At 40.1% G+C, this 24,153-nt stretch overlaps 1 protein-coding gene across 3 annotated transcripts; it reads right to left on the reverse strand.

Moving 5' to 3' along the window:
• Window positions 1-279: 279 nt before the first annotated feature.
• brwd3 (bromodomain and WD repeat domain containing 3) lies at window positions 280-20,660 on the reverse strand. Of its 3 annotated transcripts, none has more exons than XM_028031155.1 (40): window positions 20,368-20,660; window positions 20,144-20,202; window positions 20,022-20,051; window positions 19,794-19,853; window positions 17,853-18,003; window positions 17,619-17,714; window positions 16,438-16,598; window positions 16,131-16,352; window positions 15,928-16,028; window positions 15,189-15,259; window positions 14,144-14,244; window positions 14,004-14,044; window positions 13,825-13,929; window positions 13,590-13,740; window positions 13,354-13,488; window positions 13,142-13,270; window positions 12,102-12,327; window positions 11,851-11,991; window positions 11,568-11,748; window positions 10,488-10,581; window positions 10,220-10,387; window positions 10,045-10,118; window positions 9,776-9,968; window positions 9,563-9,673; window positions 9,364-9,471; window positions 8,979-9,103; window positions 8,356-8,438; window positions 8,140-8,251; window positions 7,964-8,025; window positions 7,019-7,174; window positions 6,814-6,934; window positions 6,596-6,721; window positions 5,484-5,559; window positions 5,352-5,402; window positions 5,124-5,267; window positions 4,862-5,014; window positions 4,630-4,754; window positions 4,252-4,340; window positions 3,426-3,560; window positions 280-3,322 (listed from the first exon to the last, which is right to left on the reverse strand). In XM_028031155.1, exons 1-40 carry the CDS (start codon window positions 20,399-20,401, stop codon window positions 2,526-2,528), a joined length of 5,298 nt encoding a protein of 1,765 aa, XP_027886956.1. In that variant the 5' UTR covers window positions 20,402-20,660; the 3' UTR covers window positions 280-2,525. The 3 variants fall into 3 exon arrangements, with proteins under 3 accessions (XP_027886956.1, XP_027886954.1, XP_027886955.1); XM_028031153.1 differs by having other exon boundaries at window positions 4,585-4,754; window positions 20,368-20,659; XM_028031154.1 differs by having other exon boundaries at window positions 2,526-3,322; window positions 4,585-4,754; window positions 11,568-11,745; window positions 20,368-20,401.
• Window positions 20,661-24,153: the final 3,493 nt, after the last annotated feature.

Raw genomic sequence — 24,153 nt, forward strand, 5'->3', positions numbered from 1 at the left:
GTTTATTCCTTGGCTGACTCACCCTCTGCTTTCAGAGCATTAACGCTGCTACAAAGAGTACATTCGAGTTTATCCGTTCTCGTCATAGTAAAACTGACAAACCCAGTGGTTTTTGTCACTTTTCTTCCAGCACTCCAGTGGATTTTCAATTGTAGAAGCAACAGATGAGTCAACCTTAGCGGTGCTGAACATTTCCTTCGAGCTTCTGCTGGGTTTACACACACATTTCGGCTCGATACCATAAAAATCCTGGAATGTCAAGCAATGATCGAGATCTTCTTTAGGAAATTCAACAGTTTTATTAAAAAAACCAACAAAAAAACCCACATACAATCAAAACATTCATATAAAACATTGTCATGTAAGCCTTTTTGTTTCCACCTACAGCAGAACGTTGTATTTGTCGTCATCTAATCCGATGCTTGGAGGCAACGCTAAGCTCCATCCAAAAAGAAGCGACTCAAAAATCAGAATCGTCTCGCAGTCCACCAAAATAATCTCAAAAACACAAGTTAATGCTGCTGCTGGAGACGCCCGACGTGTCGATGTGAATTTCTGTTTGATTTCGAAGAACAAAGCGCCCCGCTCTCACTCACAACCACACGTCGAGGGCCGAGGAAGTGTGTTTGGATTTATGCACCAGGTGCTGAAAAGAGAGCCTGAGTCATCGTTTCCAGATCTCTCCCGACTGGACTCTGCTTTGAAGGCTGCTAGCATGACAGCGCACAATTTCATGTAAACATTGAAGCAAAAAGAAACAAACAAAAATAGAAACAAAGAGGAATAATCGAGGTGATTTCAGATCATAAACAAAATCTAGGCCACACCGATTGGAATTCTGAAAAAAAAAAAAATAATAATAAAAAAAAAATCCAAATTAGATCAGAAAAAAAAAAAGTTCAATCACCCTCAGGTTGCAAAACAATTATAGTAAAGTCTTATTAAATTGTTCACTTCAATCAAAAATAAAAATTTGCTGGCACAGTTTAAAGTTTAACACAAATATGAGGTTTTATGTCGAATTTCTCTCTTTATTACTCAGCTGCCACGAGGAGTAGGTAAATGTGCAAATATCTGTTCCTTATCACTAGTAACATAGCAAACAAAATTAAACAAGAGTAATAAAATAGCAAAAAAAAATAAAAATAAAACAAAATAAATATTTACTTGGAAGAGTTGTGAAGGACCCATCTGCTTTGGCAGAAGGAGCAACGACTAGATGCAGCTCACACCAATAAAGGATGGAGTGGTTTTTTCACACAAATCAGGAAATAATAGTAATAAAAATAAAAGGTATGTTCCTAAAAGAAAAACTTTACATATTTCACACAACAGAACATAAAAATGTGGTGCTCAAAAAAAAAAAGAAAAAAAAAGAGAAGCAGGGGAAAATACAAACATTCAACATTCACAGATCATGGATGCAAAGGTGCAAAGGTGAAATTTCCTGCTGGTTATTTCCCAGGTATTGCTTGACTGAAAGCTGCAAACCACGTACAAAAAAAAAAAAAAAAAAAAAAAAAAGATCAGGCAACGAGACACATTATATGGGTTCCTACACATTTCCCATCTAAAAATTCCACATTTTCCAATTTCAGATGTCAATTCCTGTTTTAAAAGATGAAAAGAAATAACTTGAATTTATGGTATTGACCTTTTCACATAGGGTAGGATTTAAAAAAAACAAAAAAAAACTTTCAAAATCCTTGTCTCAATGGAAAGAAGGAAGGAGAGGAAAAAGAGGGATAGGAGAAATAAGAAGAGGAAAGACATAAGGGAGGAAGGACGCAAAGAAGAAACATGGGAGGATACAAGGAAGAAAAGAAGTAAGGATACAAACAAGGAAAGAAGGGCACAAGGTAGAAAGGTAGGAAAATTAAGGAAGGACAGACAAGAAATGAAGTCGAGAAGTAAACAATGAAAAGGGAAACAACTTTATAGCAATTTTTAATAAAGATTTCTTCCTTCCGTTTCCGCTTTTCATCCTATTCCAATACCTGGAGAATACTTCAAAGAGATTCCAGACTTTTCCAGACTGTGTAGGAACCCTGGACCATGTTGGCGCCTCGTGTCGTTGGCGCGTGAACGAGTGACTGCTGCTGGATCGCTCTCCGTCAAACACGACAAGTCAAACAATACGAGCACCGTGTATTTGGCATCTTCACATCGTTCTTTGGTGAACAGTAGGTGAAGAGGTGTGAGGGGCGACAAAGAGATCGCCTAGTGTTTTAGCTCCGGACGTGACGAAGAGGAGGAGGAGGAGCAGGAGAGCAGTAAGGCTGAAGGTGAGTTAGTCCAGCTGTGGGAGGGTCTGTGTTGAACACTAGCTCTGTTATCCAGGGAGCAAAAATCCGTGGCAACAGTAAATGAGCACCAGCGAGTCCAGATAAACAGAACCATAGATATTTATATATTATATACACACACACCTGTACAAAAAAAGAAAACGAAAAAGAAAAAATCCCTGATGTTTTCCTGGCGTTGAAGAGTTTGTGTTGACTGAGGTCTGAGGGGGTGCGAGGCGGTCAGTGACCCCAGCCCATGAGGTGGCTGACCCGGGCCTTCTCGGTCATGCGCCGCACCCGTCCTGAGCGGGACATGCCCAGGTTGAGCGGGTCGTCCTTTGACCCCTGGCCGTCGTCGTCCGACTCGTCCCTGTAGACGACCGTCCTGCGGCCCTGGTTCCGTGTGCTGACACGCCCGGGTTTACCCAGGCTGCCTCTAGAACCCCTAGCTGCTGCTGATGATGATGCTACTCTCTGTACCTCAGAGACTTCACCTTCCTCTTCTTCCTCTTCCTCCTCAGATTCTTCCTCTTCAGGCTCCTCTTCATCTTCTTCCTCAACATGTCTTACATTCTCCTGTTGGTGTGGCTGGTTCTCTTCCTCCTCCTCATCCTCTTCTTCTTTTTCTTCCTCCTCCTCCTCATCTTCATCCTCCTCTTCCTCCTCCTTCACAGGAAGCTGCACCCGTGCTCGTTTAGTCCTCTGGGCCACGTCCTGCCCTCCCATCAGTTTCCGTTTCCCTGAGGCCGCCAGATTTCCCTTCGCCAAGAGGCGCACCGACAGACACGGGGCTTTGCTGTAGTCGTGATCGCCCCCACCCTCCGCGTACTTCTCCACCTCGGAGTCTGAGCTGCTCTCGCTGTCGGACGAAGAGGAGGATGAGGAGGACGAGGAAGTGGAGGAGGACTCTGAGGAGGAGCTGTTGGAGCCAGAGCCCTGCTCCTCGTCATCGTCTTCGCCGTCAGACTCCAGCGGTTCCTGGCCGCGCTGCAGCTGCTGTCTGGAGCCGTTACTCAGATGCAGCTTGCGGCGGTACCCTAAAACAGCAGCCAGGAGGCGACAGGTCAATCCCGCACCGCAACGTTTATTTGACATGAAGCTGAAAAGAATAACAGCTCTCAAACCAAATGCTCATCATACCTGATTTCTTCACAGGAGTTGCTTGGCTGCGGGTCAGTCGTTGAGGCCCCTGATTTTTTCTCTCCGAGCTTTCTTCTGAACTTGGAGAAGAAGGCGAGGACTCCTCTTCCTCTGCTACACTGCTGCTGTGCTGAACTGAACAATAACAATTACCAATTAGTAATTATTAGTAAATGCACACGGAAGCACTTGACTGAAGAATAAAATGTCTTACAATAGTATTCTCACATTACAATCAGAAACTAATGTATTCTGAGGTTTAAAGTGACAGATAAGATTAATTAATAGATTAATGAATGAGTTAATCTGAAGTTGATTGACCTCACTAAATTAATTGATAAGCATTCATTTTCTTAAAAACTTGAGTTTTCTCTTGTATCAAGAGGGTCTTTCTATTAAATAAAGTGCTACATTTTTTCATAATATGCTGAATTAAAAAAAACAAAAACAATTTAAACTCTAAAGTAATTTTTTGTCCACTGTATTACATTACTGACTAATTAAACAGAAAATTGTGGTTGTTTTCTCACATTATTAAACTTGGATGTAAAATATAGCAAAAGAAGAACCTCTTAGGTTGCTGAATAGAAAATTAAAAGATGAAACACTTAATTCCCCATGTACAGACAGATGTTCATACAAAAGTACGGTCTGTGGTCAACCGTGCTTTATGTCGTCATGTCTTTTTATATAATGTTACAATTTTTCTGCGTTCTAGTTTATTATTTTCAGTTTATTCATTATTTTACTAAATATAAGCTGCAAATATAAACACAGGATAAAGGAGGAAGAAAACCCAGCAAAGAACAGAGCAGCACCATCATACCTTGGTATGTTCTCTGAGAACTCCTCTTCGTAGAGGCCGAGGATCTTTTGAGCTTTGACACTTTCCCTGATTTGTGCTTGCCTTTAGGGCTAAAAGTAAAAAAAAAAACAACAAAAAAAAACAGCATTTAGAAATCATTAATAGTCACATAAAAGACAAGGTTGCCTGAAGGTTTGAGAAACCTAAATTCCTTTTTTTTTGGGGGGGGGGAATTGCTGGGATCTCCTTTGCTTATAGAGTACAAATATTCCAGTTTGTTCCAATCAACAAAACAAAATAAAAAAAAACCCAATTTGTTTGGACTGTAGTTTTATGATAAAGGTCGCTCTGTACCTCGGGGATGGACTGTTTCGTGGGGAGTTTCCTCCATTGTGCAACCTGTTTCTATAGCTGAGTCTCTGACGAGTGCGGCGTTCGTTCTGAATGGCAGACTTGTGGTCAGAGATGATGGAGATGATGTGTTTTTCAAAAAAGGCAGACAAGTTGAGAGTCATCGCGTAGATCTAGGCAGAAAAGATCATCATACGTAGTCAGTCCTATGTTAGACTTCAGATACTTCTGTGTTTATTTTTACTAGGTTCCAATTTCCCCTACGTTTGGCCTGCTTTACCTGTGATTTCTTGTTAGGTGTGTAAGCTTTAGAGTTGCTGAAAATGAGGCGCACATCTTTGGCAAACTCCATGGGATTTTCGTAGTTTCCAGCCACCAGCGTCTCCGACACCGTGCCCAGATCCATGGGCGTGTCAATGATGTCTCGGTAGTCCTGAGTAGATGTAATTTTGCAGTTACGACGTGCTTTAAGTTGTATTCTCATAAAAAAATTTTAAAAAAATTCCAGCTTAATTTCAAATGTTGATCGTTGGGAGTTTTACCGGATATTCAAAGAGGTCAACAGGCCGCCTGAACGGCCCAGAGTCAGGGGAGGCCAACATCCGGCGCAGCAGCTCTCGGCAATGACCTCGCCAGGCTTTTACGTCAAAATCCACGCCCCGTGTCTTAGAGTTTGGCTGATTCCCCTAGTAGAAACCAAATTAACTTCACTGAAACGCTTAACATCAAAAAGTCCAACATCTTATTAGGAGAACCATTCTAGTTTTTACCCGGTGTCCTGCCGATGTCCCTGGAGTGTCAGAGTCCACATCGATGTCGATCTGTGAAAGAAGAACAAAGTCAGCGTGAAAAGACAAACCCAAGAGAAAAATAGCACTTGCTTCATGAAGGAGACATGTTACCTCAGCTTCTCCTCCACTGCTGACCTCGGACCTCATCTTGTGATACAGATCCAAGATGTCAGCGCAGCTCTGGTCTCTGATGGGAAAAGCAGGTGAAAAAAATCACAGAGGTGTTATACAGTATTCATGCTCTTTCATCTTTTTACGCATTTTGTCACATTAAAACCATAAACTTCACTGCATTTTATAGCAATTTTGTGTAAAAAGACCAACACGATGTAGTGCACATGTTGAATTTGTTTCCAAATATAAACACATTTGTATTTAACCAACTTTAGTCACTCAACACCAGTTTTTAATGCCTCGCTACAGATCAAGTGAATTTACTACTCAAAAAAATAACTTCAACCAGCATTTTTGCCATATTTTGCTTATTTCATTTTAAGCAATAGGTTGGAGATCTGTGTTTTCATGGCAAACCTCAATAAATATAAACTTTCCCACAATGAAAGTACTGGGAGAGGTTATATTAACAAGGAGAGTAGTATAGCAACGTTTCTATAGATACAATAATCAGAACTAAGAACACAGACAAAATAGACCGATGTCCACAGCTTAGCATCTTTTATGCAGTCAGTGATGAAACAAATCATGCAGCAAGTTCTCTCAATGTTTAGGAGTTCAATGACCTCAATCCAGCTCAGCATCAACCGGATTACTTAAAATAAAAATAAAACTTTAATTTTTGTTCTCAGCACTTTGGAAACTCAGCAATAAGTAACTCAGATGTTAAATATGAACAGAATATTTTAAATAAAACCTCAGACCTGTTTTCAGACTTCATCTTTACTTTGGTTCTGTTGTGCGCATCATTAACAATCAACAAACAACATTTTTCATTGGCACTTTCTGCTGTCCTGCATTATGGGCCTTATAGGTTGATCCCAGTGTAAAATAACCGTAACTGCGGCAAAACCAAATGCAGCATAAAAAAAAAAAGGCGACGGAAAAACTAAAAATCAAAGCAAGACCAAACGATGTGTTGTTTAAGACCTAGAATGAAAATTTTAGACGTTTTTATTATTTTGCAGGCTTAAAACTGAAAACTTTTTAAGAAGCTATAACAACACAAAATGTGCATAAGGCGATTTTTTTTTTTAGTGTCATCTTACCCAATGTAGTGGAGAAGAACATCAGTAACCACCTTGGCAGCTGCTACAATCGGGCTTTGGGGTTCATTAAAAGTGCGAGCGTTGTGCTCAATATATCGCACTTCCCACATCAACGCAGAGATCCGTCTGTGGCAGAAAAATACGTCAGTCGAGAACTCAGAGGGACTTTGTGTTCACAGTAAAACCTGAACTTCTTGGGGTTTTTTTTTTTCCTTCACCTGTAGAAGCGATTCTCCAGCCGTCTGCGGATGGTGCTGAGGTCAGTGGGGTAAGCCACGGCGGTGCAGTAAAGGGGGTACTCCTGGAGGTTCACAGGCGAGGCAAAAGCCTTTGCTACATCTGCGAGTAAACCGGTGTAAGATCAGATAAAGCTAAAGAAGCAGAGGCCATTTTCTGTAATGTCAGAACTGGTCGAAGGCTCACCAAGCCTAAGAAGCTGATCGATGCCGTCGATGACCCGCTCACAGTCTTCGTCTCGAGTGTGAGCCCCCCATTCTCCTTCCTGGGGTCGGTAGAGTAGAGCTTGGAGCTCCTCTTCCAAAACCTCTACGCCGTCCCCCACTTCTTCTGGCAAAGCAGCTGTTGGAAATCACACACCGAAAGAAGCCATTTAAAAAGCCAAAACAAAATATTAGACTTATAAATATTCATTCCACTAATTATGATCCTGAATGAGGTCTGGTGATGTTGTTTCAATATTTCCACATGACATTCTTCCCTCTAAGATACCATCTATAGACACAAAACTGGGTAAGTCAGGCATTCATCGTTTTGTAGGTTACTTTTGAAATCAGTGGGTGATTCCTGTGGTTTGTTGGCAAATGTTTGAGTGTGCCTAGGCCTGATACACTGTACTTGGTGCTAGAGTGGCTAACACGAGTAACAGTTTAGTCCAAAGCCTTTTCTGCTAAAATAAAATCTTTAGTGTATGTCAGATACAGTACACATTGCATATTGATCTGTTTAGCTAACGTAAGACTTCAAGGTGTAGAGGTTGTATCAGTTCTGCCATTATGCTGTACTTAGCTAACGGGAAGCTAAGTGTGTTTGTGAGACGGCCACGCACGTTGTAGCCGTGCTAAAAATAGAATGGGCATCAGCCAATGAAACGCGGCCCCTCTGGTAAGATCCATACCTACATAATAATATTAATCTTTGTGTATGTAAATTTCTGTGGTTAGAGAAAGTTACAAAAATATGTATATATTTTTCACTTATTTTGGCATTTAGCAAACGTCCTACCTGACCTAAAATGAAAGAAGTCTATTCCGATTCAGTCAGAAAGTGAGAAAATAAATGTTATAAGTGTTTTTAAAATGTCTATAAAAAAATCTGGTTTACACAGTAAACAGATGAATAATCACCAACCTTCTTCTGGAATAGGCTCCATGTCCCAGGGACTCATTTTTTCCCGCTCGCCATTATCCCACCTGAGTCAGTGCGATAAAACACAGCTCTGTGTTAACGTTTGAAATTATCCAAGCAAAGGCAAACATGGCTTTGGAGCGGAACGCTCTTCCAGCAGCTGTGCACATTAGACCTACTTCACTGCGTAGCACTGAAACAGGCTGTCAGGATACTCCAGCTGCAGCGGCTCCTGGTCCTCCACAGATCCGAACCACCAGGCGTCGTCAATAATGCTGCGAAACCTCATCCCTGCAGAGGGGATCGAATGTTTGTTAAATACTGGGAACCACACAAATTAATTGTAAACCTATTTGAAGAAAAACAAATAAAAAATCAGATGGGGACAAACAAACCTGGCTGCCAGTTGCGCTCTTTAGCTTCGTTGTAGAACTGCTGCAGCACCAGAAAATCGATGACGTCTGGCATATCATGATACCTTGGAAACATGGAGGGGGAAGGTGGCGAAATACAGATCCTGACATTTATTGTGGCTTTTAATCAGCTGTTGATGCTACACAGTGTTAAGTGTTTATACCGGTTGGACTTTTTCAGACTTGATGTCATGTTGAAAACAGAAACCTTTGTGTGTTTTAATGAGATTTTAAGTGACGGAAAATGGTAAATGATTTCAAAATATTTGCAAATGATAATCTGATAAGTGTGGCTTGCTTTTTCTTTTAATCCTTCATTAATGTATCAAATGTTTGCTGTGTCTCCTAAAGCAGACAACGTATGGCTTTCTCTTAGTCATCATTCCAAGAGGCCCAACGTCCCGTCAAGAAAACTAGTTGCACTGTATTTGTCAGGTTTTTTTTATCCATATAATATCCATTTTCCAATTACTGCCCTACTTTATGATAGTTTGTCACATAAAAATCCAACAAAATACATTGGAGTTTGTGGCTATAGCGGGTAAAATTTGAGGTGTGTGAATATTTTTTGAGAGGAGCTGCCTGTGGCGCCGTTCATTGCTCACTTTAAGGAGAACGACTCGTTGGTCATCTTCCCTGAGACTGGGTCCAAAAATGCCAGCTTTAGGCAGCAGAGAGTGGGTGGTCCGACTTCGTACTTGATTCCAACCACTTTCACAGATTCCTGGTCCTGAGGAAGTAAAAGAATAAAAAATATGCAATACATCTTAATGGCTCGCTTGAAGTTAAGTTCAATTATCGGGAGTAAACAGAGTCGCATATGTTCTGCATGGTGAACTTTTATTAAAAATTTCAAACATGAACATGTTTTGTGAGGTAAAACAGAGAAAACAATATATATTTTTTTAAATCAACAAAAGCTCAAAGGTGGCTGAAGTATCAGGCTCAAAAATTCAATAAAAAATATCTGCTGTCTCCAAGAATCCTCACCCTGAGGTTTAGCCGGTTCCACGGCTGCTTCTGGATGTTGACACTGTAGGCCTTGGCTCTGCGGACGGCCCGTACGTACGCCTGATGGCCCTGCTTGAAGTAGATGAGCTGGACAGAGGGAAAAAAAGGAGAGCCTTTACTGAATCGTGTGAGCAGTGCAATGCGCGGTTTTGTTCAACATCAGGGAAAAGGATCTCACTTCATCTCCCATTTGTGGGACAAAAGGAGAGCGGCGAGGGATGATGTCCATTATCCATGACGGCGGCAGCCACTCCTCCGCGTTAAGCCCGGCCAGAGAAGAAGTGGGTTTCTGAGTAAACCACAGAAACACGTTTTTTATTTATTTACTTATTTTTCAAAAGAAGAGAATTTTACAGTAAATGCCACAGCAGCACGTCTTGTCAGCGCTCACCTGTTTAGTTTCTTTGGGTTTTTTCTTCTTCTCATTCTCTCTCTTCTTCGCCTCCTTGGTCTCATCGCCGCCCTCTTCCTCCTCTGAGCTGCTGTAACCCGCCTGCCGGACGGGCCTCCTGGTCGGCCTCTTTGGCGGCTGGAGGTTGATCCCGGCGTCAGCCGTCCAGTCAGAATATTCACTGGAAGAGTCGCTGTAAACCCCAGATGGGAGATGTTAGTTGAATGACGGGAAAGCTGGGAAAACGCTGCTCGGTCAAGCATGTTTACCTGGAGCTGCTTTCGCTCTGCCATCGGGCTTCATCCTCAGAGGAGCCGTCGGAATGCTCTGCCTGCTCTGCTTCCTGAAACCGCGGAATATATTATGCTTTAATTTTCAACGTTGCTGCGAACACAAATTCTTTATGCCCGGTTCAGACGTGCTGGACAGAAAGGCGGCGCGTACGTCTCCACTGTCCGAGTCCATCTGGCTTTCCGAGTTCCGCCTGTTGCTGGGATTTCGACTTCTGGTTCCAGGCCGGCGAACCTGAGCGGACCGGGTTTGATAGGAGTGGCGCTGCTGCTTTTTCTTGGCCGGGCGCAGGGAACGCAGACGGGAACTGAGAGTATCGCTCTAGTGAATTTAAAATATGAATAACATTTTTTTTAATGAAAAGATTTGAATAGATGTCCGTTCCGAGTCTGGAACAAAGTGGACTGGCGGTACAGCGTACCTTGAGGATGCAAGTTACTGGTTTCTTTCTCCTCTCTGCATTGTACAGAGAACACTCCATGTCACTTTTGGCTTGTCTGCATTCCTCCAGGACTCTAAGAAAAACCCCCCAAAAAAACAACATTGTCCGCAGAATTAAAACATTTATTTATAACACAGTACCCTGCAAAAATATTCATAACCCTTGAACGTCTGCCAAATTACAACTACAACTTCAATTTGGGTTTTAAATGATACCGCAACATAGAACAATGTAGGACTATAACGTAGAAGTTAAAGCATCCATGGTGTCCAAAGTGCTGCCTGGGGGCCATTTGAGGACCTCTGCGTCCTCAACTGGCCCCCAAATGGCTCGGGGGACTTTGAGTGGCCCCCCGAGCTCAATCCTAAAGTGGAGCACATCTGGCCTGCAAGTGATTGATGTAAATGGACACTTTCCCATTTTTTGGGACAACAGTCTTTTACAGATAAATAACTTCTTAAAAATATAGTATATCCAAAAAAGACAAAAAATAGATTCCCATTTTATCAACCATTCATCTTTGCAATTATCTTAATTTTGGAGTAACTAGAATCACAAACATTGACCTACGTATTTTCAAAAGCAAATCTTACGTCTCAACTAAGAAAAACAACCCAAAAAACTTTCAAACTGTGAGCCTGTCTAAGAAATGCAGTTGTGCTAATATTTTTTAAAATGTTTTGTATATATAATGATTTACAAATTCATTTTCAACAAAAATCTGACTATCATCCTAGGTTGCATATTCAGTACTATTTTAGTGCTGGAAGACGTCTCAAGTAAGCCAGTGTAGTTAGCTTCATCATAAGGAGAACCATTCCCACAGCATGATGCTGCCACCTCCATGTTTTGATTCACACATTACATATTGCCAGAAAAATAACTTCATTTAACAGCAACTTCTTTCTTGCCATTATTTTTAAAGGTTATATTTGTGGAATAGATAAACTTTTCTTGTAATCTTTTGAATTAGATGAATATTTTTCTTCAGTTTCACAATTATATGCTACCTAGTGACCGTCCATCACATGTAATTCCCCTGAAATACACCCGACTCACCTGAATGTCCCATGAGGCACCTCGTTGACCACCACTCTGCGGCTCCACGCCAGCAGGTCCCTCTCCGTGGCAACCTGACTGCGGAGGGAGTTGTGCTGCATCTGCCACACTCCGTCCACCTGGCCGCTTCGGCGAGGTTCCGCCCCGGGAGAAGAGGCCACCACCTCCGCCTCGACGGCTACTAAAGCATTCATTCATTTAGAGTTCGAGTCACTTTTTTACAAGTTAAAGAGCAAAAGTATCCGACAAACTGCTTGCGAGTGTGTAAAGAGGAAGAACTGACCCATTTCTTCGTCGGCCTGTTGTTCTGCGTTCTGCCGTTCATCCTGCTCGTCCTGCAGCTGTCTGATGAGATTGTCCAAAAGGCTTTCGCCGTTTTCTGCCGTCTGCTGTCCGAGCACCTGCTCGACCAACTCTCCGTCACCTAACGGAGCAGAACGCTGGTTAAACTCTGGCAGTCAGAACTCCTACATTTACCCGCTGTTGATGCAGGAAAGTTTTTGGTGATTAGTGATTTTTATTTGTTTTTTTCACCGTTAGCCATGTATCCGAGCTGAGGTATCAGCTGTTCCTCCTTGCAGTTTTCCCTTCCTGGGACGAGCCGCTGGTATTTAGGAGAATGAGGATTTCCGTCGATGTCTACGAGGAAGGGGGGCGGCATGAGATGGGGGGCCTGCTGCGTCTGCTCGTCCAGGACGTAGTTATTGGAATCCCGAATGAGAGGCCGGTAGTCCGTGTGGAAGAACATCTGGTCTGGAATCTTCAAGGAATCAAGAGAAAACACGAGATCGGGAAAACTTGCCATAATTATGATGAATGTCCTGACAATGATATGACTTCTGGTAAAAAAAAATAAAATACAAAAATTTTTTAAAACAGTAAAAAACATTTTCCACTTTGGATTTATATTAAGCGTGGACTTCAAATAAAAATACCAAATCCTTTATTTACATGAAAATAACATTTCCTTAAAAGGCTGCCACTGTTTGACATCTACTGTTATTGTTGTTTTGAGACTATTTTCAAGTAATGCATTAGTAGTAGTATAATTACATAAGTCCACCCTATCAAAGACTAATATACTCTAATTTTGTACAGTACACTGAAACTGGACAACATTTTAAATATCCAACATAAAACACAACAACCAAAAATAGATAAAGTGGAAATAAAAAGCACACACAACCAAAATTATATATAAAATAGATTATCATGTCTCTATTAACAAACTTAGCTTTCAAAAAGTATTAGTCATAAGAATGAAAATTATTGAGCTCAGATTAATTTACCCGTTGTACTTACTTTACCCCGCCATCTACCTTTTGCAACTTTTGGATTTGTTCGGCTATGTCCCTCTCAGCTTTTTTTATTTATTTTTTATTAAAAAGTACACTAATAGTTCAACACTCGTCAGAATAATATTCTGTGTACGAACGTATGGCACGTGTGCATATTGCGAGATCTACATTTTCATTCAAATGAGCATCAGCAGAAAATCCGCCGCCCAAACTTTTCCGTTTTCCTGTGTTTCCATGAAAGAGGAAGTCACAGATCTCGAGTCGACAGGCTGATACCTTTTCGTATGGTCTGCTGCAGCCGAAGCCAAAAATGAGTAAATGCCCATGTGAGTCTGTGCAGGAAAAATGTTGTCCGTCGGCTGAGAACTTGCAGTCAAAAATGGCTCCGTGGCCCTGGCCCTCAATCTGGGAAGAAGACACCAACATCAACCAAATGCTAATGAACACATGATTACTAGGGGTAGCAACTCTCTAAGTTGGTCAGTTACCATGTTGAAGAAATTTCTTATCTTGACTCCTTTGCTCAGGTCCCAGATGTAAATGTTGCCATCATGGCCTGCAGACAGCATAATGCGGGGGTCGAAGGGGTGGGCTTCCAGTACGTATACTTCATCATCATGTCCCTAAAGAAGGCAGTAGACACACGTAATGAAAACTGCCGGCAGCAAGACGTTTTCCCAACATCCAAAAGGATCTGCAGGATTAAAATATTTTGGCTACTTACAGACAAAACATGCAGAAGCTGGCCAGAGGTGGCGCTCCACACTTTGAGCATATAGTTGGAAACTGCTGTGATGACGGTGCTGTCAATGCGATCCCAGGCAACCATGGTCACCACCAGTTTGGTTTTATCGTCCCCATTAGCAGCAGAAGTCCTAACGGAAAGACATGAAACATTAAAATAACAAAAATGTTGCTCAGAGCTTCTGTTATATTTAATATACTTCAGACTCTCTTACCCAGGAAGCCTTGCAGTCATGTCTAAAGTAATGCTTTTCCACTCTTGTTGCTGAAAATGCCAGATCTTCGCTGTGCCGTCACGACTGCCACTCACAAACCTGAGGCTGGAAGCACAATAAACCGTCAGATAAACCACAGAAATACAATGAAAAGTTGTCTCTGAAACTTAACTTCTTACCTGTCACCGTTATTGCTGAACTGGACAACAACAACTTTATCCTACAAACGCAAGCACAGGGCAAGAATTAAAATTAGTCACATTGGACTGATGAGACAAAACAACCAAAAAAGGATGAGAAAACTACGGTTGTTTCTTACGGTGTGAGCATCCAGCTCAGACGCCTTCATCGGAGTTTCTGCACCGAGGTAGTAGACCCTGATCATGTGATCTGTGCCGCCAGTAGCCATAAACATGCCGCCTAATAACAGAAAACACAACAAAGTTAGAGACAAAAAAAACACACACATCAGGCATTTAAATAAAAGACGTGTACATTAATTTAAAGACATGCCTCGTCTTTTTTTAAAGCTTAATTTCCTTAAATCAAATTATACATTATAAATTATAAAGAGTGGACGAATTGCAGAATGTAAAATTATCCAGTCTCTAATTACATGAGGCTGGTAGTTTACACGCATTGTTGTGAAATAATGTGACGTTAAACAATTTTGTAACAAGTTTGATAAAAGAAAAAAATTTGTAATCACAAATCAGCCGTTTGTTTCAGCTGTGATTTTTATAAAAGTACTTTACAGACTCCATACGCTGGGCTTTTTCATCCACCTGTCTCTGTATTGCTAAATATGATGCCATGGCCCCTTGAAAGTGTGAACATTTTATTTATGTTTAAATTTCTGCCTAAAAAAAAACTTGAAACTTTAATTATTCTCACAGAGCCCAATCTTTATGTCCAATTTGAAGCTGTGTGCTCCTCCCCAGCTAATGTACCAATCTATGTAAAACAGCTGAACATGGCACATTTTTTATTGTTGCTTGTTTGAGAACAGAGATGGTTTATTGCAGCACTTAGTAGCCATAGGACCAACATTGATACAGTAAATAAGGCTAATTGGTCTACAGTTTGCCATAAGGTCATCTTCTCTGCTTTCACATTATCTATGTGAACCAAACATTGCAGGTTCATGCAGGCCACATGTCATAGATAAGCAGCCACTCCAATCATGCTCCCCTCATGCAGTACCCTGGACCCAAAAGTAGTGGAGTCTCAGGGGGCTGAAAAAGAAATTTTTAGGCATCTGCCGTTCTTCACACCAACTGGTCTGGATTCAATCGTTTTTTTTAAACAATTAGACAAAGCCCAGATCAACAATGAAACGCAAAGAAACATTTAGATAAACTCACCGCTACTGAAAGAGGAAGTGGAGACCTGGACTCCTGGTCGTGACCGCTCAACAAACTTAACTGGCTGATCACTGAGGAAAAACGACAAATACATTGTTGATCATTTAGCTTAAATAAATAAAGCTTCGGAGTTTAACATGTTGGAACAGATCAGGGGTCTGCAACCTGCCGCAAGTGGCTTTTTGAAATTTCCTTGAGCCATTATTTTATTTTACAATTTATTTTTTAGTTTAGTTTTTTTTTAAGTTATATTATTTTTATTATTATTCATTTTATTTATTGAGCCATTAATTATCTGAGCCATTGTTGGCTCAGATAATATTTTTAAATTCAGCTGTACTAACAACAAATGTAAAAGTTAACTGTTTTTCATGAATTAATTGGATTTACTTTCTACAACATTGAAAGTGCCAGTAACATGTATTTCGGCCATTTATTTGTCAGTTTGAAAATTAGATTTTTTTTCTCTCCACATAATATCAACACCCTACAGAAGAAAATGTACCTACTGCCATTATGAGAAAATTTTATTTTAAAAAAAGAGAAATAAAAATGTTGGTTCTTTAAAAATAGGAGTTTTATTTTAATAGACGTTTCATTCAAAATTAAAAGCTCTTTGTCAAAAGGTCATGTCACATTTGTGACACATAAGTGAGCCTTATTTAGCTGGACTGAATTCAAAAACGGCTCTTTGGAACCTAAAGGTGCAGGCCACTGGAACTGATCCACAAATACTTACTCAAACTTCATACTGTGAGAGTGCCACTTCCAGAAACACACCATACCATCTGCACCTGTTGATGCAAGGTATCGCTTTGTCCCTTTGGCAGCAGGACAAAACTAAAAGCATAGAAGATGGTTTTAGACTCAAAAAGTGTGTAGGTCTTACAACTTATTCTGAATCCGTTCCCCCTCTAAAGATTAATGCAACAGTGGCATCACCTGTATGGATGTGATGGAAGCAGCATGAGCCTGAAGAATGGCAACGGGCGCGCAGGTACGCAGGCACCACACTCTGATGACTTTGTCACAGCTTGCAGATGCAATGAGACTATTTTCATAGTTCACAGCCATGTCACAGATCTCCGCCGAGTGGCCGCGGAGCGTGGAAAGGAGCCGACCATCGTCTGTGGCCCAGATTTTAACCAGGCAGTCATCCGAACCCTAAACCAAGACGAAAAACACCGTTTCCAACTTGATGTAGGTGGAACACGGCGTAAATATCGGCGCGGGTGGAAAAAGTGCTCACCGTAAAAATCCGCCGACCGGTGCGGTCAAAGGCCACGCAGTAAACTGAAGAAAGGTGGCCGAGGATCCGTTTGTGGATCTTCATGTGTTGGTAGGAGGAAGACGGCAGGACTTGCCCGAAACGAGCCGTACCCGTGGCCTGGCGAGCACCCATGATGGGCACTTTGTGAAAACACAGTAACTTCATTATGAGAAGGCACCAGAAATATAAAAACACAGGTATTTTCAACTCCAACAATTCACATATCAGAACCAAAACAAAGGCAATAACAAGCAACGTATTACAACAATTAAAAATAAAATGGAGATTTGGATTTTACAGCCACTGGGTCTGTTATGCTACTATAACAACACAAAGTTATTTTTATGTTGCATGACCCAATTCAGATGGTGTCAGACGGATGACCTCATATCTGACTTAGGAATGCTTTGGTATACAGGTGTGTTCATCCCTCCATGACTCAATATCTGGTTTCAACTGCTGTGTTGTTTTGTGTGTTTGTTCTGCAGACTGTAATTTGTCTTTGAATTTGTTCAACAAAGGGCAGTCGTCAAACGGCAAGGGCAAGTATTAATTTTAATACTTGCTGCATTAAAACAGCAAGTATCAACAGACAGAAGGTATGTGGCTACAAATTTCTTTACTTAACATAAAGCAGAGATTCTTTGAAGTATCTCTGCTCAGAATTTTAGAAGTTATGTTTGCAAATCTAGAAGTTTATCAAATGTTTTCATTATAGCGATAGTCTCACAGTGATACAGGCTCTCAGTTTCGAAATGAAGCTAAACAGTTAGAAGCAAATATAAGTCATAAATTATTATATCAATGATTTTTGATAAATTATATAATACAGAAAAACTGCTTATTACTTCTGCTCACTCTCCACCCTTTTATTTCAATAATCTCAGCATGTGATCTTAGGAAAATTGTAATAATGTTGATAACCATATACATTCCTGTGTGAGCAGCAGAGGTGAAATTAGTTTTTCCCATTCCGCTTCTAACCATGACATAAAATAATATTGTACATATCATGTGATGTTTGCCTGACGTTTGAGACGTGAGGAGGACAAAACAACTTTTTGTAAAACATGAAACAGCAAAAGAAGTTCATGCACACTGTCTTTTTTTTCCCTAACTCTTAACTGTGCAGGTACACACTAACTAAACAGTTTACATACCAACATTAGGAACATTCCAAATAACTGGCGGTTCAGGTGGGCGTCCTCTGTGCAGTGCAGCCACAGCTGAGCCGCAGCATACTTTGTGGGTACAACCTAAATGTAACCAACAATTATTACAAACATATAGAAATGAAATATCTTCATCATACACATGATAGAAACTTTCAATAATAACAGCAGAGGCAAAGCACAAAAAACACAGACGATAGAAGAATAATAACACAGGCTTACTTTTGGTGGTGCGAAGCAACGACTGCTTTCCCAGCCCCAGGAGTGTTTGGACTCCAGGAACACTAGGTGGGATCTCCTTCTCTATCAGAGGACCTATCCGCCGACACACCTGGAGCAGATAGTCTGCAGGAATGTGCTGGTTCAAAGCCACCTGGATGAGAGACACGGCAACACCTGTCTCAGCTGCACTCCATGACAAGTCAACAAATGCATCAACTTTGTGAATGACTTGAGTAAGTATGCTCTTGCTTCTCTAATTTTCTACATTTTACACCTACTAGTGCTCATTTTTATTTCCTTTCTTCTTATTAACCATTTGTAAACATGAGCAGAAAACAAAAGTTTTACTTGTTGACAGGTAAAACTAGAGGTGACTGTTTACATGACATGACAATGTTTACATGACAATGATCCAACGAAAATTGAATTTTGGTTTCGTTTCTGTTAACACATTTACATGAAGAGATTCTAATTTGAATCTTTGTTTACACAGTAACGTACATATCGAAAATGTGTAATGCTCTCGCCACTCCACTAGGTAGGTTCTTAGAAACTAAGTGCGCATGTGTTTAAAAAAAAAAGTTCTACTGGACAGCACGTCGATTCGCGTTTCTCCATCAGGTACCGTTCTCCCAGATACTGGGGGAAAACACGCATGTGCGTCTGATTACGGCGCAGTTGGGAAAAAAAATTGTGGGATAACTTTGCTGAAACACGTTGTTTGAGCTTTCACGGTGTCCGTAGTTCTGCAGATAAGAGCGCTTAACGAGAGAGTGCTTGTTATGAGCGCTGAACAAGCCCACGTGTATTTTGTCACCAGGGCTGTGAAGAGACGCTGAGGGGGAAATGATGGGGAAACACGAATTGTAGTAACACCAGCATTGTCAGTAGTTTCTTCTTCTTCTGTGGATTGTAGGAAGCAGCTATGTTTTGCGTCATACTATGCATGAGCTAGGGATTCCCTGACAGAAAAGATCCATTTATGGATTTATGGAAATGCTGTGTTTTGATTGTTGATTCTATGTTGCATTGTGTTTCTGTGTTTGTAATGATGTAAAGCACTTTGAAATGCCTTGCTGCTGAAATGTGCTATACAAATAAAATTTGATTGATTGATTGATTGATTTACTCTCTTTACAAGACAAGGGACACCAATACGTTTCAGAAACATTGCACTCTGGAACCCGTTTTCAATCTGTGCCGTTGTCAGAGAAAACATTCGGTGGTTTCATGTAAATGTGAACTACAAACACAATAAAACTCTTCCATTTTCACCAGAAATTGTTGTCGTGTAAACAGGGCCGAAGAAGCCCATCTTTTTTCCTGATCAGTGAATGCACCATGTCTAAGCGCTTACGCACGTGTGAAAATTGTTATTGTGGGAAAAGACGCTGCAATTGCAGTGTCAGCGATGTGTTAAAAATGGAGAGTACAAAAAGTGAAAGAAGCTTTTAGAAAGGAAATTACTTTTCAACGCAACAGAAATCTAAAAGAACGCACATAAAAACGATTCAAAATAAAAGTAAAAATCCACCGAAAAGGCAGAGGGTGGAAATACAGGAGGCGGGCCTTGGGAGCTCACAGCAAATCGACTCTTCCGGATAGGGCGCAGACGCAACAGCGATTTGATTGGCTTCTAAAGATGATCGACAAGTCTCTGTATCGAATTAAGCCAATCACAATCTACTGCTTCGACACTGCCAGCCCACAAGCCCACACAATAGCGAAACCAGCATTTAGTTATTTATCAACAGGCCTATATTAAAATAAATCTTTAATATATTCTCCTTATTATAAACGAATCCCCTTTTCGCATATGCCGAGTTGCGAATTTAATTTAAAGAACTGATACAAGCTAAATAGAAAACAAGCAATTAAAAAAAACAAAAAAAAAAACAATACACTTTTAATTAAAAAAATATCTACCAAATTGCAACTCACCCAGTCTTGGAAGCTCCGTTTGAATATCTTCCCGTCCCAACTCCATCGTTGTGGAACCAACTAAAGTTAAAAACAACCCGTTAGAGATATCTCGGAGCTAACAGTTTCTACAGGGCAAAAGGACGCGCTCATTTTTTAAACAGCGATCCAAAAATACACGGACTTTCTCACAGACAGGTTTAGATGGGCAACATTAGGGAGAGAACAGAAAGGTCCAGCTGGACTTACCTCATACTCCTCCAGCTCCTCGATCAGAATCTAACAACAGACACACACGGTTAGCCCGACAGGCTAGCGCTGCGTTTAAACCAATAATACCACTTTAAATTAAAACTGATATAACAATTTACCTGTGCTGCCTTTTTACAAGGCCCAGCCTGTAGAAATCTGGCAATGAGGTAATACAGTTCTGAAAAAAATAATAATAATTTGCTGTTAGCCTCTTGCTAGCGTGCTAACGCTACCTAGCGTCTGGCTTCGCTTGGTTGCCAAGCTCACCAGCTGATGTGCACCATTCCAAACTCTGGAAATTCAAAACTATTGGTGGCGAATTAACGGGGCGTCCAACACTCACCTGCTTCGATTGGTGAACACTTTTCTTTTGCCATCGCTATCCAGGACAGGCGTCATTAAGCCACAATTGATAGTTTAGCTTGCTCGTTAGCCGCCGGGCTAGCTAATAGTGGCTAAAGCAGGCTATTGAATGGCCTCCTCCTTTCCCAAGTTGTTGCCTGTTACCTGCAGCTTTGTGTTAGCGCCCTCCAGTGAGCCAGTTTAACACTGGACGCTTCCTTCGAGGTCTGAGGTGACTGAATATTGGAAATGCATTGCAAAACACAGACTCACATACTGGAAGTTTCGGCATTTAAACGAACCTATTTAGATGCGAATTTTACGCAAACATGCTGATTTGAAATGAATGTATTTGGATTTGAATCCGAGTTCAACTGTATCGAAGTGAATTATAGTTTGACATTGCAAAGAATGATCGATTCCATTTATACCTGACCTGTTTCCTAAAATAGCAGTTGAGATGAATTGACATCATATAGATAAATGAATTCAAGCTGAACATTTGAGTAAGTACAAATATATTTAATTTATAGATACGGGTTATATAGCTAGCTCTGTGAAAATAACGTTCACGTTTTGTCACAGATTCTAAATTGGATCTTGAACTGGACCGGATTATTCTAATGTGTAAAAATACTTGGATGTAATTCATTTTATTTTGGCTCTGGTTGTATATTTACTGCCTTTCATTCATTTATTTTTTTTACCATACAAATTGTTTCCAAAATGTCATAAAGTACAATTAAAGGCAACTGAAGTATGAGGATAGTGTTACTTTTACTTGAGATTTCTGATCTTAAGAAAATCTCAAGCCAAAATGATAAAAAAAATTTGATTTATTGAGTTAAATAGAATAATTGTGGAAATGTTTTAGAATATTTGCATCCCAGCTAACAAACCAGCAACATCACAGTATAAGAGAAAGTACAACTATCTTTTTTTTAAGCATTTTTCACATTTAACCATAAAGAAATTGAATAACGATGAGTCATAGCAGCCACAAAGCAGACTGATTGTGACAGGTTCTATGAGATAAGCATTCACTCATCCTCTTCAATGGACATAAAAAGGAAATTCTCTTGAATGGGCTGTGGTCTGTTCATGGATTTTATCCCAAAGAAAAGGTTGCACATGAACACCCTGACATAAAGTAAAAGAGCTTTATGTGTGTGTGTGTGTCCTTGTACTCCAAAATAAAGCCTGAAATTTCTCTAAGAGACTGTAATAAATATCTATAAGACATTGATAGGTAAGTCAGATGCGACAATTACTAATGAGTAATGAATTGCAAAATGAAAGTACTGTTTTTTATGTTTTGCCCCTTTTGTCTGTCATTATTCACATACTGCAAGACCTTCTGGTATGACTCAGTTAAATTTCTTTATTATGTTGTGAAAAGCCTCATGTTTTCATCTTTATTGTACTTTGAGCATTGATGTGCCCATATGCCTGTTTTCTAAGGAACACAACATCCCCGCAGTTCCCAGAAGAGTAATCATTTCTGTACAAACCAACTGCCTTATATTTTCGCACCAAGATGAGTCTTTGCTCATTCTTACTATCCATATTATTTCTCAGATTTATTGATCAATTGGGAGGAGGAAAAACAATGTCCATCCACAACCTTCCAGAGGCTGAGATGACAGTGAAATTGTGCCTCTTCTTCTTAGTAAAATAGCTAAAGCTCAGTCAGGTTGGATAATATCCTTGAACACCCATTTTCAAGCCTAGTCACATATTCCCTCTGGGTTTAGGTGTTTGACTAGGCCATTCTAAAAGATAGTTATGCTTGATCCAACCCATCCCATTCTAGCTCTGGCTGTACGTTTAGGATTGTTTTCCTGTCGGAAGGAAAGTGTCCATTCTAGTCTGAGGTCTTTTGCAGGCTTTACGAGGTTATTGTTCCACAATTTCCCTGCATTTATCTCCACTCATCTTCTCTCCAACTGTGAATAGATTTTTTTTTATCTCTGCTTGAAGAAAAGCATCTCTGCAGCATGAAGATCACCTGGAGCTTCATGATGCTGTTTGCTTGCTAACGTTTTCTAACAACCTTTCTTTACTCTACCACTTTCTTCTTCTACTATTCAGTTTGCATCATCTACTGTTAATGGAACTCATAACTTTATGTTTTCAGTTCATGCATTTCTTTTCTTTCCATAGAAGCTACACCTGGTCTGGTGTTCTGTTTGGCTGTGAAACCTTGAGATATTGAGATATAATTTTTTTTTAACTTTTTTATTAACATAGAACATACTCCTAAATCAGTTTTTCTATCTCTTTTCAGTGTATCTTTTCTGTCATGTTGGTCATGGCAGATAGCCGCTTGTACTGAGCCAGGTTCTGTTAGAAGTTTGTTCCTGTTAACAGGGAGTTTTTCCTCTTTGCTGTCATTCCATGCATGCTTGGTATGAGGGATTGCTGTAAAGACAATGGCACAACACAAGCAATTCTCCACTGTTGCTACATCTTCATCCAGGGGGAGTAAATTGTGCAAGTCAGTAACTTGATGCAATCTGCAATATTTCCTTGGATGGTCAACTTTTTAAACTAATGTGAGCTTATTTTCACACTTCAATAGCTGAGATTATTAGGAATGTATGTGATTGAATTGAATTTACTTGTTTGTAAAGTGCCTTGAGACAACCATTTTGTTGTTAATTGACCTTATATAAATCAACTAAATTGAATTGATTCAACCTTAGAGGCTTTAATTTTTCTAAATTATACTGACTAGGTGGGTTATTTTCAGTAATTGGGTAAATTCTGAAAGAAATTGGTAGAACTGACGTATATTTAGCACCATCATTGTGAAGAGGCTTGAATACAAATGCATGCCACCCTTTGTAAATTTATATTTACAAAGGATTTTGTAAACTGAGTTTAATTTTCATCCCATGTGACGATCATGTACAACTTTTGTTGGTTTGTTGCATGAAATATCCCTGGGGTTTGAGATCTAAAGTGACTAAATGTACAAAAAGTTCAAGTGGTATGAATTGTTTTGCCCGGCACTGTAAGACCTTTGCGTTGTAAAAATATTGCAGAAAGGCAAATTTAACTTTCTGAGGAAAATGGAAATGGTTTATAGATACTGGAAAAGAAATTGGCAGTAAAACACAGTTGGCTCTGTGTTGCATTTGAAACATGAAAGATGCACTGTTCTTTTGAGTTCTCTGATGATACACATTATTATTCGATTTTGTGTGCCGTCAATAAAAAACATCTTTCAGGCTGTTATAAATAAATCAGAATGTGTGAGTGTAAAGTGCAAAATAGATGTCTGAGGGGCACAAGATGCTGTCATGGCGACTCCTTTTCTCAAACGATTATGTGTTCACTCAAAAATAGTTCATTGTTCTCAACCTCCTTTTATGAAGGTGACAATTTTCCTGTAATGTGGTTTAGAGCTTATTCTGTTTATTTAAATTTTTTTTTGTGTCACACAAATCCTGCTTTTTGCACTATTATGGAGGATTCCTAAAAAAAAAAAGCAGAAATCAACAGATTTGGTTGACAATTTCCCAGAAATTGTGCATCAGGTTTGGGTTTTTATATGTCCAGGGAAATTTAAACAGTATTGGCAGTGGTATGCAGTCATTCTCGTTTTCTTCCATTGCAGACTGAAGTTTTATTAGAACTGCAGGGTTTTTAAAGATCCAGCTCTGTGCTGGTATCTCGCTGGTTACGAGGCCTTGTTCAACATCAAACCCAGATGCTATCGTGGTGATCATAGCAGAATACTATCCTTATCTGAGACTGGATGGAATTTGTAATATACATTTAA

The sequence above is a fragment of the Xiphophorus couchianus genome, chromosome 11 (assembly GCF_001444195.1).
Source record: "Xiphophorus couchianus chromosome 11, X_couchianus-1.0, whole genome shotgun sequence".
NCBI classification, from domain to species: Eukaryota; Metazoa; Chordata; class Actinopteri; order Cyprinodontiformes; family Poeciliidae; genus Xiphophorus; species Xiphophorus couchianus.